The 15014-nt window shown below is 45.6% G+C and overlaps 1 protein-coding gene across 1 annotated transcript in view; it reads left to right on the forward strand.

Annotated features, from left to right (window-relative positions):
- The first annotated feature begins 419 nt into the window (after positions 1-419).
- Positions 420-15014, forward strand: part of Atp12a (ATPase H+/K+ transporting non-gastric alpha2 subunit) — a 31914-nt gene continuing 17319 nt past the window's right edge. Inside the window, exons 1-10 of the mRNA XM_090341818.1 lie at positions 420-968; positions 1181-1570; positions 4751-4810; positions 7817-8017; positions 9323-9436; positions 10236-10370; positions 10485-10602; positions 10829-11097; positions 12571-12769; positions 12918-13027. Coding sequence (XP_090197944.1) covers positions 420-968; positions 1181-1570; positions 4751-4810; positions 7817-8017; positions 9323-9436; positions 10236-10370; positions 10485-10602; positions 10829-11097; positions 12571-12769; positions 12918-13027 — 2145 coding nt within the window. The remainder of the gene's footprint in view (positions 969-1180; positions 1571-4750; positions 4811-7816; positions 8018-9322; positions 9437-10235; positions 10371-10484; positions 10603-10828; positions 11098-12570; positions 12770-12917; positions 13028-15014) is intronic.

Genomic DNA, 15014 nt, shown 5'->3' on the forward strand with positions numbered 1-15014 from the left:
TAGGAAGTAGCTCACTGGTATGTTTCTGCTTCACACAGGGAAGACACTACATTTCAAATGTCGATCTTTGGGAAGATGAGAGGGAAGAAGGAAAGACTGAGTCCAGTACTGTGGAGAAGCTGTCACCATTGGAGACGAGCCAACACACAGGAGTGCTGTCATCTCACAGGCCTAATCCTTCCCTCCCCTCCCAGTTTCTCCCCCGCCCCAATTTCTTTTCTTTCTTTGTCTTTCTTTCTTCCTTCCCTTCTTCCTTTCTTTCCTGGAGCCCTCACTGGTCCCTCTAGACCGTGTGACCGATCGGCTTTTATTGGCAGAACTCCTCCGTGCGCGCTTACCTCCCCACCTCCAAACCGCCCCGCTTACAGTCTTATAAATGTCTTTATGGGTCAGGAAACTGAATCTGAGGGGGGAAGAAAATGAAGAGTGGGTGTGGGTGTTCGAGAAAACCCGGACCGGGCGTGGCCAGGCCGCAGCTCGTCGCCCGCCCGGGCTGGGGGCTGCAGACAGGCGCACGCCCAGCGCCCAGGCACGCCGGCGGACACCTCCAGCGCCGGGCTCCGCGCGCGCCCGGCGGAGACCTCCAGCCCGGGCGCACTCGGGGCCCCGCCTCATCCACGACCCGCCCCGGGGCGTCCCCCGACGGGCTGCGCGTGCCCGCGAGGGCGGAGCTGGCGGCATTTAAGGCGGACGCCGCCTCCCCAGGCCAGCAGCTGGCGAGCCGGCCGCGGAGGAGCTGCGCAGAGTTCCCGGCCGCGGTCGAGGTCTGCGCTGCCAGCGCCACCGCCGGACTTCGAGCCCTGCTCTGTGCGCATCCATCGCCGGCGCGCCAGCAGTTCCTCGGCTCCGCGCACCGTCCCCGCCGCGTGCCCGCACCGCGCGTCCGCTCCCCGCGCGCGCCCCGCGGCCAGCATGCGCCGGGTGCGTGCCAGCCCCGCGCCCGCTGCGGGGGGGATCGGAGCAGCCTGGCGGGAAGCGCGGGACAGCAGGGGATGCGGCTGGGCTAGGAATCCATGGATGTGCTAGTCTGGAGAAACCTTCCCAGCCTGCCTGCCCTCGGGGCGGAGCGTCTTTAATTTGGGAGTGCTCCCCCTTCCTCAGGAGACAAGTGACACCCTGGAGGTGACCTGCGGCATCCAAGTCCCAGGAAAACCCATTCCCACCTGCCCCGCTCCCACAGGGGGCCCCCAGATCGAAGGATGCAGGCCTGTGCCCCTCTCCCCCCTCCCACACCCCAAGTCTGTCATCTCCACAGGAGAGGAAGGGGAGGACTCCTGCTCCTTGCTGTGAAGGGGACAAAGGGACAGGCAAGGGCTCCTTCTCTCAGCAGGTCCCCACCCACAGGAACTGCCAACAGCACAGCCTTCCGAACCCCATCTGGAAGCCAATATTGTACCCCCTGGTTCTCTTTCAGAAAACAGAAATTTACTCCGTGGAACTCAATGGATATAAAGACCTGGAACAACCAGACCAGTTTTATGACAAGGAAAAGCACAAGGATGAGAGAACCCGTGACCTGGAACTCAAAAAGGGTCCACAGAAAGAGGAACTTAAGAAGGAACTTGATCTGGTCAGTGCCTTCACACAGGCAAAAGGGGTTCTGGGGGCTTCCACTAAGAACTTACCCCATGACCTTCCTCTTACAGAGAAAAATCAGTCTTAAGGATTTGGAATCACCTTAGCCTGTGCTTCCTTGTTTTAGAAAAAAAAAGTGGTATGGTAGAATGTGTCTGGGCTTCAGGCTTGATTGGAGAACTCCTGCGTCGTGGTTGAAGGCAGACACAAGTAGAGCAGGGAAGGAGAAAAAGGTTCTCATTCTGAGCTCCCTCACCCCTCCCCACACCCCTTTCCATTTCCCTGCTTCAGTGAACTGTAAATGGTACACTTCTTCCTAGCTGTGAGTTGTTTGAGCTAGAACCTCCCAGAAGAAACACCTAGGTTACATGTGTTCAGAAGAAAGAATATTCCAGAAGTGGGACTGTTCGACTCAGATTTCACCACCTTGGGTTTAAACTGAACCTCGCTTTCCTCACACTAAACTGTGGAGCACAAAGGAGCTAGCTACAATAAAGCTCCATTCTCTTTCTGGGAAATAGGAAATAACTGGAAGGGCTTGTGAGGGGGAAGTTAGTATTTTGTGAGTGGGGGGACTTGAACATTGGGCCTCTGGTGCTTGCCTAGCTTTTTCTGCTCATGAGAGGACTCTTCCACTTCTGTACTTCTGGCTTTTGCTACTGAATTGGAGATAAGAATCTTCTGTATTTGTCTGTCCAGGCTGGCTTTGAACCTCAATCTTGAGTAGCTATGATGACAGATGTGAGCCACTGGCACCCTACTCAGCTCCAAGGGTACCCATTGGCTAAAGGACAAATGTTCTCTCTCATTCTCTCCCTTTATCCCTCCCTCCCTCCCTCCCTCCCATCCTTCCTGCCTGCCTGCCTGCCTGCCTGCCTTCCTGTTATTAGGGCTTGAACTCAGGAATTTGTGCTCTTACTTGGCTTTTTTCACTCAAGGCTGGCTCTCTACCACTTGAGCCATAATCCTAATCCATAAAATTCTTTATATGGAAGTATATTATTATTACTTTTGACTTTGTAGTTATTAAAGCTGGCTGCCTTAATACTGAGCCACCTTGGATTTGAAATGTGGCAGGTTCAATATTAGAAATGCCACAGGATACTCCACAGAGAGCTCATGAGTCTGCTAGATTATCTTTACCGTCACTTGTAGACATTAAAGCACTGGGAGGTTTGGACAGCTACTGAGCTCCTTCAGACAGCTCATTGCTACTGGGCGCCTAATGGTTTAATATCCAGGAACTTGGCAAGCTGAGTTCTTGGTGAGAAATCAACAAATGCCACATATTAGAGAAGTTTATTTTTCCTGGAAAGTTTGTTAAACATTTAGCAGCAATCTGCTGGTTATTCAGGCATATATATCTTGATAGACATTTAAGAACACAGCTAGAGTGAATTCAAATCCTGCTCTCTCTCTGTCTCTCTCTTTCTCTTGATCTCTGTCTCTGTCTCTGCGTGTGTGTGTGTGTGTGTGTGTGTGTGTGTGTGTGTGTACTGGGACTTGACTCAAGGCACTGTCTCTTACCTTTTCCCTCAAGGTTACTTCTCAATCACTTGAGCTACTCCTTCAATTATAGAGTCTTGGAGTGGCTAGTTGGAGATGAACCCAAGTTGGCTTCAATCCTCAGACCTCAGCCTCCTGAGTGGCTAGAATTACAGGCACTAGCCACCAGTGCCCAGCTCTACTTTTCTTTTTTGGCATGCTTGTGATCCCAACACTTCTAAACAAGAATAAGGAAAAAGGATTTTTAAGCTCAAAGGCAACCTGGAATACATGGCAAAGTTGAAGCTAGCCTGGGGTATGCAGGAAGACTATTTTAAAAAGTTTTCTATCTTTTCAAAAGTTTCCAATTTTTTAGTGTTGTTTCAAGGGTTAAGTGAGATAGGGCAGAATAAAGAACAGTAATGGATTATGAATAATAATTCCTATGTATATCTAGCATTTAAAATATATATTTGTTCTTCTTTGAAATTTCTACTTGCAGGAATGCATATATCCACTCTTTCCTAGTCTTTTGATGAGTGAGATGACTCATGCCTATAATCCTAGCTACTCAGGAGGCTGAAATCTGAGGATCGTTGTTCAAAGCCAGCCCAGGCTGGCTCTTATCTCCAATTAATCACTAGAAAATGGGAAGTGGGGCTGTGGCTCCAGGGGTAGAGCAGTAGCCTTGAGCTGAAGAGCTCAGGGACAGCACCCAGGAGCAAATTTCATGCCCCATGACCCACACACACAAAAAAAAATTCTCTTCTTGGAGCGCTTTGTGACCATATTTAAAATATTGTACAGAAAAATCATTTCTATAGTATTAGACTATTTTCCTGCTGAGAAAGGAACATTATGTGTTTCTCTCATACAAGCTTCTCAAATGAGTCCTGTAATTTTATCTGGTATTTTTGAATGATTTTGTGTCCTGGCCTCTCTCTTCCTTCATGTGATTTGCCCTGAGCATCCCTGTACTTCCCTATGCTAATCAAGTGATGATCAGCAGAGGGCGCCCCAGACACCACTCATCCCATAAGTCCTCCATTGTGCCCACTGTCCCAAAATCCAAGGCTGAATGTCCAGCCAGTACTCAATAGATGAGTATGCCAGGGAGTCCAGTTGTTGGTGATTAGATTGACATGGTGGGTATTGCCTTGTTTATTAAACAACAACAACAACAACTAAGGGCAAGCCTGGTGTTGATGGCTCATGCCTGTAATCCTAGCTACTTAGGAAGCTGAGATCTGTGGGGTGGCTCAAAGCCAGCTTGAGCAGGGGTCTGTAAGAGTCTTATCTCCAATTAACTACCAGCAAAAGTTTGAAACGGGGTTGTGGCTCAAGTTGTAGAGCACTAGCCTTGAGGATAAAAGCTCAAGGAAAGTACCCAGGCCCAGAGAAGAAGAAAGAAAAGGAAGGAGAAAGAGGAGGAGGAAGACAAGGAGGAGCAGCTAAGAAGTGTTGATGGCCTAGTGCAGTATGAACTCAGCGAAGACTGTAACTTAGAACAAGTTCTCTTGGCCCCTATGTCTTCCCTCAGTGCAGGAACTCTGCTCAGGAGCCCTTCCTCTCATCTTCCCTCACCCTTTCCAGTTACCTTAATGCTTTTGCCCCCTCCAGGTCTGGGCAAAAGTTGGGGCTGTCTTTAGAATGACCCCATTCACTCTGTTCTCTTTTCCCTGGACTTCAGGATGACCACAGGCTGAGCAGTAAGGAATTGGAACAGAAGTTTGGCACTGACATCATCAGGGTAAGTCAGCAGGATAACACGAAAGAAAAACCTGTATATGGGGGTGCAGAGGCACCTTTCATATGAGTAGGCCACACTGGCAAGGCTACCACCATCTGCAAGCCTGGATCCTGAGACGGGTGAATGGACCTGCCTGCCTGTACACTTGCCCTGGGGCTCCGGCCAGGCTTCTTCACTGGGGCTGGATGTCTGGGACAGGTAGTCCTTTGCCTGTGACTGTAGAGGATCTGTGATATCCTCTGAAAGGTATGGGCTGCCTTTGTGTGGTTGTGTGTGTGTGTGTGTGTGTGTGTGTGTGTGTGTCCCAGTGCAGGAGCTTGAACATGGGCCTCTCATTCTCACTTTTTGCTCAAAGCCAGTGGGTACTCCATTTCTAGCTTTCTTTTTGCTAGCTAATTGGAAATAAAAGTTTCATGGACATTCCTACCCAGGCAAGCTCTGAACTATGGTTCTCGATCTCAGCCTTAGGAATAGCCAGGATTTCAGGTGCCAGCGGCCAGAGGTTCCTTTCTAATGCCCATCTCCAAGAATTGTAGTGAACTACAGGATCTTTATTATCAGAAATGGAGAAGCCCTTTATTGGGTGCTTTATAACATCTAAATTATTACAATGCTATGTAAATAATTACCATGCTAAACTGTTTAGTGGTAATTGAATCTGAACAGGTTCAGCACAGATAGAAGCGTTTTAGGCTTAACTACATTTTCCAACCAAGGCCAGCAGAGTGTATGGATGTGGAAAGCAAATTGTGCTATTATAAATGCCTCTGAAATAACCTTGTGGAAATGTACAACTGTTAATGTGCAAAAGTTGGGGGTTCTGGAAAAAGAACTGTAAATGGAGAATGATGAGACTAAATTGGTGACTCAGAATCCAGTTACTCAACAAATCTTTATCATTACTGCAGAAAAAGCATTAGATCTTAGAGCAAACTCAAAAATAATAAGATAGAATGCTGCCTCTCAAGTAGCTTACAATTTAGCAAGAATGGTTTTGTTTGTTTGTTTTTGCCAGTCCTGGGCTTGGGCTCAGGGCCTGAGCACTGTCCTTGGGTTTTCTCAAGGCTAGAGCCCTACCACTTAAGTCACAGCACCACTTCTGGCTTTTTTTTTCTATGTATGTGGTACCAAGGAATCGAAACCAGGTCTGTGTGCATGCTAGGCAAGTACTCTACCACTAGGCCAAACTCCTGGCCCAAGGACAGGTTTTGTATTATCTGTAAGAAATAGTTTAGACTAGGAATAGTGGTATATGCCCATCATCCCAGAGGCAAAGGGATTGAGAATTTTAAGCCAGCCTGGGTTGTACAGTGAGATCATCTCAAAAGATAGAAGAGAACAGAACAGCAAAAGGATTTCTTTAAATCTAAAAACATGCAGGATTTCAGCATGGGGTGCCTTTATCCCTCATGGATGTCCCCCTTATCAGGGAAAGGACTGCTCATATGAGTCTCAGAAATCAGGGAGATATATAGCTATTACAATGAATGAGAACTTGTTACTTAGGTTGGATATATAGAATAGTGGGAAAGTAGCAGACTAACAATGAAAAAGTTGTGCATGAGATACAAAGAGTTTCAGAACATACAATATTTTCTACATAGTTACTGCATTGTCCTCAACACTGCTTACTAGATTCTTTATTTCAACTCCTTAGCCAAATGACTCCCATCTCTGAATAAATCTCTAGGGCAGGAAATTCTAAGCAGAGTGGGGTGCAGTAGCTTTGGGGTTGGTCAGCCAGATAAGTCCCAATGCTACCGTCTATGAGTCAAGTAATGTGGGGAAGTTACCCTAATGCTGCGTGCCTTAAACCCCATGTTTGGGAATGAAGAGAATGAAGGTACCTTCCTCAGAAGGTTGTCCCAGAGAGTCAATGTATGGAGATCACTGCTTGGCTGATATTAAACAAAGTGTTCTTTCATAAAAGGTGGGAGAGCAGGATGGGAAGAAGTTGGTTAATGGACACTAAATATTTGGGTGTGTTTGTGTATAGTTGGATGGCTATAGATAACTGTACTCTATATTTTAAAAAGCTAGAATGAAACTTTTTTGCCATAAAGAAATGATAAATCGGGGCCTGGAGTTTGGCCTAGTGGTTAAAGTGCTTGCCTAGCATGCACGAAGACCCGGGTTTGACTCCACGGTACCACATGCATAGAAAAAAGCCGGAAGTGGTGCTGAGGCTCAAGTGGTAGAGCTCTAGCCTTGAGAAAGTCCAAGGACAGTGCTCAGGCCCTGAGCTCAAGCCCAGGACTGGCAAAAAAAAAAAAAAAGAAATGATAAATCATAGACAGGTACACACCTTGTAATCCTAGTTACTCAGAAGCCTGACATCTGAGTATTGCAAGCCAATCCAGATAGATAAATCTCAGAGATTCTTATCTCCAATTAACCAGCAAAGATTTGGAAATGGAACTGGGTAGAGCACTAGCATTGACCAAAAAGGAAGAGTGAGAAGCTGGAATTCAAGCCCCAGTACCAGAAGAGGAATGGGGAGGAGAAAGGAAGGAAGGAAGGAAGGAAGGAGCTGGCACTGGTGGTTCACATCTGTTTTCCTAGCTACTCAGGAGGCTGAGAATTGAGGATCAAGATTCAAAGCCAGCCCGGCAGGAACGTCTGTAAGACTCCTATCTCTAATTAACCACCAATAAGCCAGAAATGGAGCTGATCAAAAAAGCTCAGGGACTTGAGTTCAAGCCTCAGGACCAGCAAAAAAGAGAAAAGAAAGAAATGATAAATATTTAAGAAGATAAGTATATAATAACTTGATTTAAATTTCATAGAACATGTACGCATCAAAATATCACATGATGCCTATTAATAAAAATAAAATAAGCCTTTTGAAAAACATAAGAAGTTGGAAGAACAAGGCACCTTCTTCCACTTTTCCCAGAGCTATCTTGCATGTATCAGCACCTAACAATAACCTGCAGACACATGAAGCCCAACCTCTGAGAAAGGAATGATATCTAATTCCATTATCTGCTCATGTGTTTCTTTCAGGGCCTCTCTAGTGTCAGAGCGGCAGAACTCCTGGCTCGAGACGGCCCCAATGCTCTCAGTCCTCCTAAGCAGACTCCAGAGATCATCAAGTTCCTCAAGCAGATGGTGGGGGGCTTTTCCATCCTTCTGTGGATAGGCGCCGTCTTGTGCTGGATTGCATATGGGATTCGGTCTCTCAGTGGTGCTCCATCTCTAGATGATGTAAGCCACCTTCCTGGTTTTGTTCAGTACTGGGGAGAATTGAAAGCATAAAGCAAAGCTGTCCAGGGGCACAGACTTAGACTGGAGTATTTTGGCACTGATCAGTCAGTCTTAGGTAGGAAGTTCCTTCCAATTGTAAAATAAATACTTGACTTTCCAGTATGTCAGAGGCCAGACACAGGTGGTTCATACTTGTATTCTTAGATAATTAGGAAGCTGAGATCTGAGGATCATGGTTCACTGCTAGCCCAGGCAAGAAAGTTTGTGAGATTTATATCTCCACTTAACCACCCAAAAGCCAGAAGTAGAGCTGTGGCTCAAGTGGTAGAATACCTATGCAGACCCTGAGTTGAAGACCAGCACTAGCACAAAATGAATGCGATGTGTCAGAAGCATATGACTCTGAATTTCAAAATAGAGACAAAATGTCTGGAGTACTTGAGGAAGTAGGATCCAATGAGGTCTCTTGAGACATTCTCCTCAGAGCTAATCTTTTTGTCATGAGGGCAGATTTACCTGCTGAGAAATATATGTCAGACTCACAAACTGAATTGGCAAACACTGTGCTAAGAGAAAGAAGTCTAATAGCAAAGACAGACAGGCTCATCCCCACAGACACAGTATATCACTAGTGCCAAGACTGGGGGCAGGAGCAGAGAGAATAATTACCAGGGGAAATAGTGGACTGGAAGGTCTCCATATTTCAGATTTTTTTTTGGGGGGGGGCAAGTGTTAGATTCTTTACATTACACAAAATGAAATATATTGGGCATGGCACCCAAAAGGTAAACACAAAATCTGCTTAGATTTCCTATATACCTTATTCACATAACCTCCAAGTCACTTTCTACAATACTTTTGGTATGCCAGTGGGGCTTTGTTTGTTTGGTTGGTTTGGTTTTGGGTTTTTTTTGTGGGTCATGGGGCTTAAACTCTGGGCCTGGGCACTGTCCCTGAGCTTTTCAGCTCAAGGCTATCGTCCTACCCTTGAGCCACTGCCCCACTTCCCATTTTCTAGTTATTAATTGGAGATAAAAGTCTTATGGCTTTGTAGTGCCTGGGCCGGCTTTGAACTGTGATCTTCAGATCTCAACCTCCTGAGTAGCTAGGATTACAAGCAGGAGACACCTTACCCAGCTGTGTGTTTTAACTGTGATCCATCATCTGTGGTCAGGTGTAGAATTTTCTACTTTGGTGTTAGGTTGGTACTCAAAAAATTTCAGAGTAGGGAACATTTAAAATTTCGGAGTTCTAGATTAATGAGATTCAACTTGGTATCTCTGACTGTTTCTCCTCCTCACCCAGGTATACTTGGGTTCCATACTTGTTCTGGTTGTTATTTTGACTGGGATCTTTGCTTATTACCAAGAAGCCAAAAGCACCAACATCATGGCCAGTTTTAGTAAGATGATTCCCCAGGTAAGTAGCAGTTATTCTTCTCTTGCTCTTGGGATGATTCTGCCACAAAGAGACAATTTAATCCCATCCTTTGCTGTCTGGGACATCTTGAGCTAAATCTCAGTTTCTCACAGGGTTTTGAGGTAAAGTGAGATACAGGAAAATGTTTTCTCAAAAGTAAGAAGCACGGGGAAAATAGGTATTCCACAACATGTGAACCATTTAGACAGTCATTCAAGTGATTCTAGAATAGTCTTTCACTGGAAGCCAAGAAGATCCATGCATACTTTTTGGTCATCTGTGATTGCTTTTGCTTTCAGAATATGTTGTCCCAAAATGCTCTTTGAGAGGGTCCCCACTTTCCAGGTACCCCTTTTAAGAGTCCACAGCAGAGAAATCACCCTAGCCCCGGCCCAGAAAGCTTCCAGTCAGAAAAGAAGATTCTAGTAGATATGAGTCCTCCCACCACACTAAGATATAGAAGGACACCCCATCTCAAAACGATTGTTGAGCCCTTGGCCAATCTCAGCCTCTGATATCCAGTCAGAGGCTTTAACTCTGAAATGGTCTCCCTTTTTGGGAAGCTTACTGCTCTCCTTTGATCAAATCAGTCCAACAGCTCAGGAGTAAAGCTAAAAGAAAATTAGTTCTTAAGGTCTTTAGGTCCTAAGAAACACTATTCAGTTTCACCTGGGCAATGCTATTCGGATAGCAGTGGGTTCCAGGCCTCCTATCCTAAGCTGCAGTACAGTGTGAGCTGAGAGAGGAGAGGGGAAGATGGCATCACAGAGCCTGACTGACATGCTTTTTTCTTCTCCAGCAAGCTCTTGTCATCCGTGATTCGGAAAAGAAGATAATTCCTGCAGAGCAGCTGGTGGTAGGAGATATCGTGGAGATAAAAGGAGGAGACCAGATCCCTGCAGACATCAGACTGCTGGCTTCCCAGGGGTGTAAGGTGAGCCCTGGCGGTCCCACCTGGAGCAGCAGGCTTTCTGTTACTTCCCGATCTTGATAGAAGAGGCTGAGAACAAGGTGCTTAATCTTGAATTGCTTTCAAAATGTCTTCCAGGTAGATAATTCTTCTCTTACCGGGGAATCTGAGCCCCAGTCTCGTTCAAGTGAATTCACTCATGAAAACCCTCTGGAAACCAAGAACATTGCCTTCTACTCCACAACCTGTTTGGAAGGTACAGCCAACTGGCTCTTGGGGACATGTTCTCTGACCTGTGTGTCCCTCCCTCTTGGATCTGATGTTTTTGTTTCTCCCATCCCTTTTCCCAGAGCAGACAAGAGTTGAGGGGCCCAGGGGACTAACGCTGGCCTTTGTCATAGCATGTGTTAACCCTTCCAATAATATCATCAGAGAGCACTGTGACCAGGACGGCTGGAGTAAACTGTCTTCTTTCCCTGTAGGCACGGCAACGGGCTTGGTTATCAACACGGGGGACCGTACCATCATTGGTCGTATAGCCTCCTTGGCGTCAGGTGTTGGAAATGAGAAGACACCGATTGCCATTGAGATCGAGCACTTTGTTCATATTGTGGCAGGAGTGGCCGTCTCCATCGGCGTTATTTTCTTCATTATCGCCGTGTCCATGAAGTACTACGTCCTGGACTCTATCATCTTCCTCATCGGAATCATTGTGGCCAATGTACCTGAAGGCCTCCTGGCCACCGTTACCGTGAGTCCATGCTGCTAGGTCACCTGTACACGTACACTCTTGTCACCAAGTCTGCTGTTGACAAAAGGAATTCTACCATTTGGGTAGGGATAAGTGCCAGTAGTAGGGCTTGAACTCAGAGAGGCAGGGTATTATCCCTTAGCTGATGCTGTACTGCTTGAGTCACACCTCCAGTTTCTGCTTTATGGTGAGTAATAAAGTCTTAGACTTTCCTGTAGAGGCTGGTTTTGATGCATGATCCTTAGAGCACAGCCTTCTGAATGGCTAGGGTGACAGACATGAGTCACCAGGATCCGACTTGTAATATTTTACATATTTGACTGCATTGTCCTAGGAAACTTTATATTTGCATATCTGCATACAATTCACATAACTTGAGCCACTGTGTACAGATGTCTCTAGAAGTCTTATGTCTTCCCCGTATTTCTTGTAAATCAACAACTTTCTTGGCAGTTTCTGTAACTTAAGGACTTAGGCACATTGTTTGCCATATTTCTGAACCTTCTCCCAGACCAAAAAAAAAAAATCCATTTGTTTTTTCTATAAAGGAATTCAGTTGTTTCCTTCCCTGCCCTCAGATTCAGCCCTATCTTTTTTGTTTAGGTCCACCTAGTTGAAACCTCAGAAAAAAGCTTATCCTTCCTAGTCTCTGCTGAGGAGGCACATGGGAATTATCTGAGCAAGCCCTGACCTAATAAATGCACAGCTCTGGGTCCCATCTTCCAGTATAATTTTTTTTTAATGAAAAGAAAAAAATCAAATAAAGCATTTTCTTGTTTTTACCTTAAGTTTCGTGGGCATGACTGGAGACAATCTCTTTTGCCCATATTAGTCCAGGTCCCTCTTACCCACCCGTGTTACTAAGTGGCCCTCCAGTTCTGGGGACAGAACTCAGAATCTGGTGCATACTAGGCAAGTACTATGTCACCGAGCTCTACCCCTAGTCTTACAAGTCCCCTTTCTAATTATATACCCACACTGGCCACACCCTAGCCTGCCTTTGCCCACCAATAAATTGTTCCAGATCATTTTCTTCAAGAATGAAAAGACAGGCTGGACATGTGGCTTAGTGGTCGAGTGTTTGTCTAGGGCATAGTCGAGAGTATGCATGAAGCCCTGGGTTTGATTCCTCAGTACCATATGCACAGAAAAAAGTCAAAAGTGGTGTTATGGCTCAAGTGGCTAGTCACTTGAGAGTGGCTAGCCTTGAGTGCAGAGAGGCTCAGGGACAGTGCCCAGGCCCTGAGTTCAAGCCCCAGAATTGGTTTTAAAAAAAATAAAAGATTGTATCTTCTAGGGTTTTTGATCACTCTTAAGTCACCATATCAGTCTTGCTTTACCTCACACCTAGAATTCTGGCCTAAAACCATTCAGTTTTCTCCTAAAAGTCAATCCCAGCTAATCTCAGCAACTTCTATATTATCACACCTCTGTTGAAAACCGTTGTCTCCAAAGTCTCCTCTGTCCTGCCAGGTGACCCTGTCACTGACAGCAAAACGGATGGCCAAGAAGAACTGTCTGGTGAAGAACCTGGAGGCAGTAGAAACCCTCGGCTCCACCTCCATCATCTGCTCAGACAAGACTGGGACTCTGACCCAGAATAGGATGACAGTGGCTCACCTGTGGTTTGACAATCAGATCTTCGCAGCAGACACAAGTGAAAACCAGTCAAGTGAGTTGAAGCATTCACTTGGGGCCCAAAGCTGAGGCCTGAGCAGAGTGACAGCTGACAGCTGGGACAGCACATTGTGTGAAAGGTAGGACTTGGGCATGGCAGGCCTAACACCCACATCAGCCACTCTTCCTTCTCTGTGTTCCAGACCAAGCCTTTGACCAAAGCTCTGGAACCTGGGCCTCCTTATCAAAAATAATAACCTTATGTAATCGAGCCGAGTTCAGACCAGGACAGGAGAATGTCCCCATCATGAAGGTAATGCGGTCATTCGTGGCCACTTGATCTTAAGTCATAGGCAATGTGAGGTAGTTCTGTTGAACTTGGGTTCATTGGCTTAATCCCTCCACCTGTGTAAAGTTTGCACTGGGAACAGCAAGCCAGGTGCAGAAGACCTGCAGGAAGTTTCTTCATTCTAGCTAGCCTTAAGAAAGCATTAAGGGGGCCAGGAGCATGGCCTAGTGGTAGAGTGCTTGCCTAGCATGCACAAAGTCCTGGGAAAAAGCCAGAAGTGTTGGGGCTGGGAGTTTGGCCTAGTGGTAGAGTGCTTGCCTAGAAAGACCCGGGTTCAATTCCTAGGTACCACATATATATAGAAAAAGCCGGAAGTGGTGATGTGGCTCAAGTGGTAGGGCTTTAGCCTTGAGAAAGCCCAAGGACAGTGCTTAGGCCATGAGTTCAGTCCACAGAACTGGCCAAAAAAAAAAAAAAAGCCAGAAGTGGAGCTGTGGCTCAAGTGACAAAGCACTAGCCTTGAACAAAAAATGCTTAAGGACAGTGCCCAGGCCTTGAGTTTTAAGCCCCAGCACTGGCCGAAGGAAAGAAGGAAGGAATCATTCATTAAGGTGCTTATGAGATCTCAGAATATTGATCCTTTTCAAAATTCTATCTCATTGCGTAAATGCACATATTTTTAATTAGGCTTTCTAACTTCTTTACCGGCTAAGCAATATAAACAGTTACATAAATGCCTTCACCGAATAAAATATAATTGGATGGAAATAAAGTAAAATAATAGATCTAATCTTAGCACGTAATCCTCTCGACTAGAATATGAAAGCATATGAAACTCCAAGAGATCATGGAATATTGGGATATAAACTTTCTCATCATCCTTTCCTCTTCTTATTTCTCCTTTTGCTCCTCCCTCCTGTTTGTCATCTTCTCCTCCTACCTCCCTCTCCCTGCCTTTCTGTCTCCTTTCTTACTTTCCTTTCTCTTATCTCTTCTCTTACTATTCCATCTCAATGAGTCACTGAACATGGTCTCTTTCCCATATGTCAGCTGTTTTCTTTTCTGATATTTTTCCTCTTATATTTATATTTCTGTGTGTATTCACCCTCCAGCAAAACTCTTATGTGTCCACTGGAAGTTCCACCATGTTAGCATCCCAATAGATTAGGCTTTCATCACTTTCCATCTCTGCCCAACCTGAACCCACTCAATATCTTATCCCAGATTTTTAATCTTCTATGATGTAACTATTTTACTTGCCATAGGGCTATAGGTTTTGGAAGTCATCTCTGACTTTCTCCTTCTATCAGTAAGCCCACCAGGTTCTATCATTCTTGTTTCAAAATATGCATAATTTTACTTGCGTGCATGCATGCATATGTGTGTGTGCATACACGTGCATGTGCATACACTAGTATTGGGGTTTGAACTTGAGGTTTCATACATGTGTTTGCCTTTTTCACTCAAAGCCAGCCAGCATTTTATCACTTGAGCCAAATATCTAATTCTAGCTTTTGGGCTGGTTAATCAGAGATACAGTCTCTCAGATTTTTCTGCTCAGGCTAGTTTTGAACTGTGATCATCAGATAAGGTTACTGGTGGGACCCACCAAAACCCAACCATAATTTTGCATGTCTATAATAGCTGAACCAACCTTTTCCTTGGCCTCCATGATCTTCGTTTATTCCTTTCATGTACCACCACTTTTTCTTGAATACTGATTGTATGGGGCTAGGAGTTTGGCCTAGTGGTAGAGTGCTTGCCTAGAACACATGAAGACCCGGGTTTGATTCCTTGGTACCACATACATAGAAAAAGCCAGTAGTACTGTGGCTCAAGTGGTAGGGCCCTAGCCTTGAGAAAAAAAAAACCTAAGGACAGTGTTCAAGCCCTGAGCTCTTTAAAAATTAATTAACTAAAAAAAATACTGATTGTATGTTAAAAACTGTCTGGGATTTCCCACTCCTTGAGTTTAGACCTCAGTCTGCCTTTCAGGGTCTCCCAAATCTCA

The sequence above is a fragment of the Megascapheus bottae genome, chromosome 11, assembly GCF_031878675.1.
Source record: "Megascapheus bottae isolate mThoBot1 chromosome 11, mThoBot2.hap1, whole genome shotgun sequence".
Classification (NCBI taxonomy): Eukaryota; Metazoa; Chordata; class Mammalia; order Rodentia; family Geomyidae; genus Megascapheus; species Megascapheus bottae.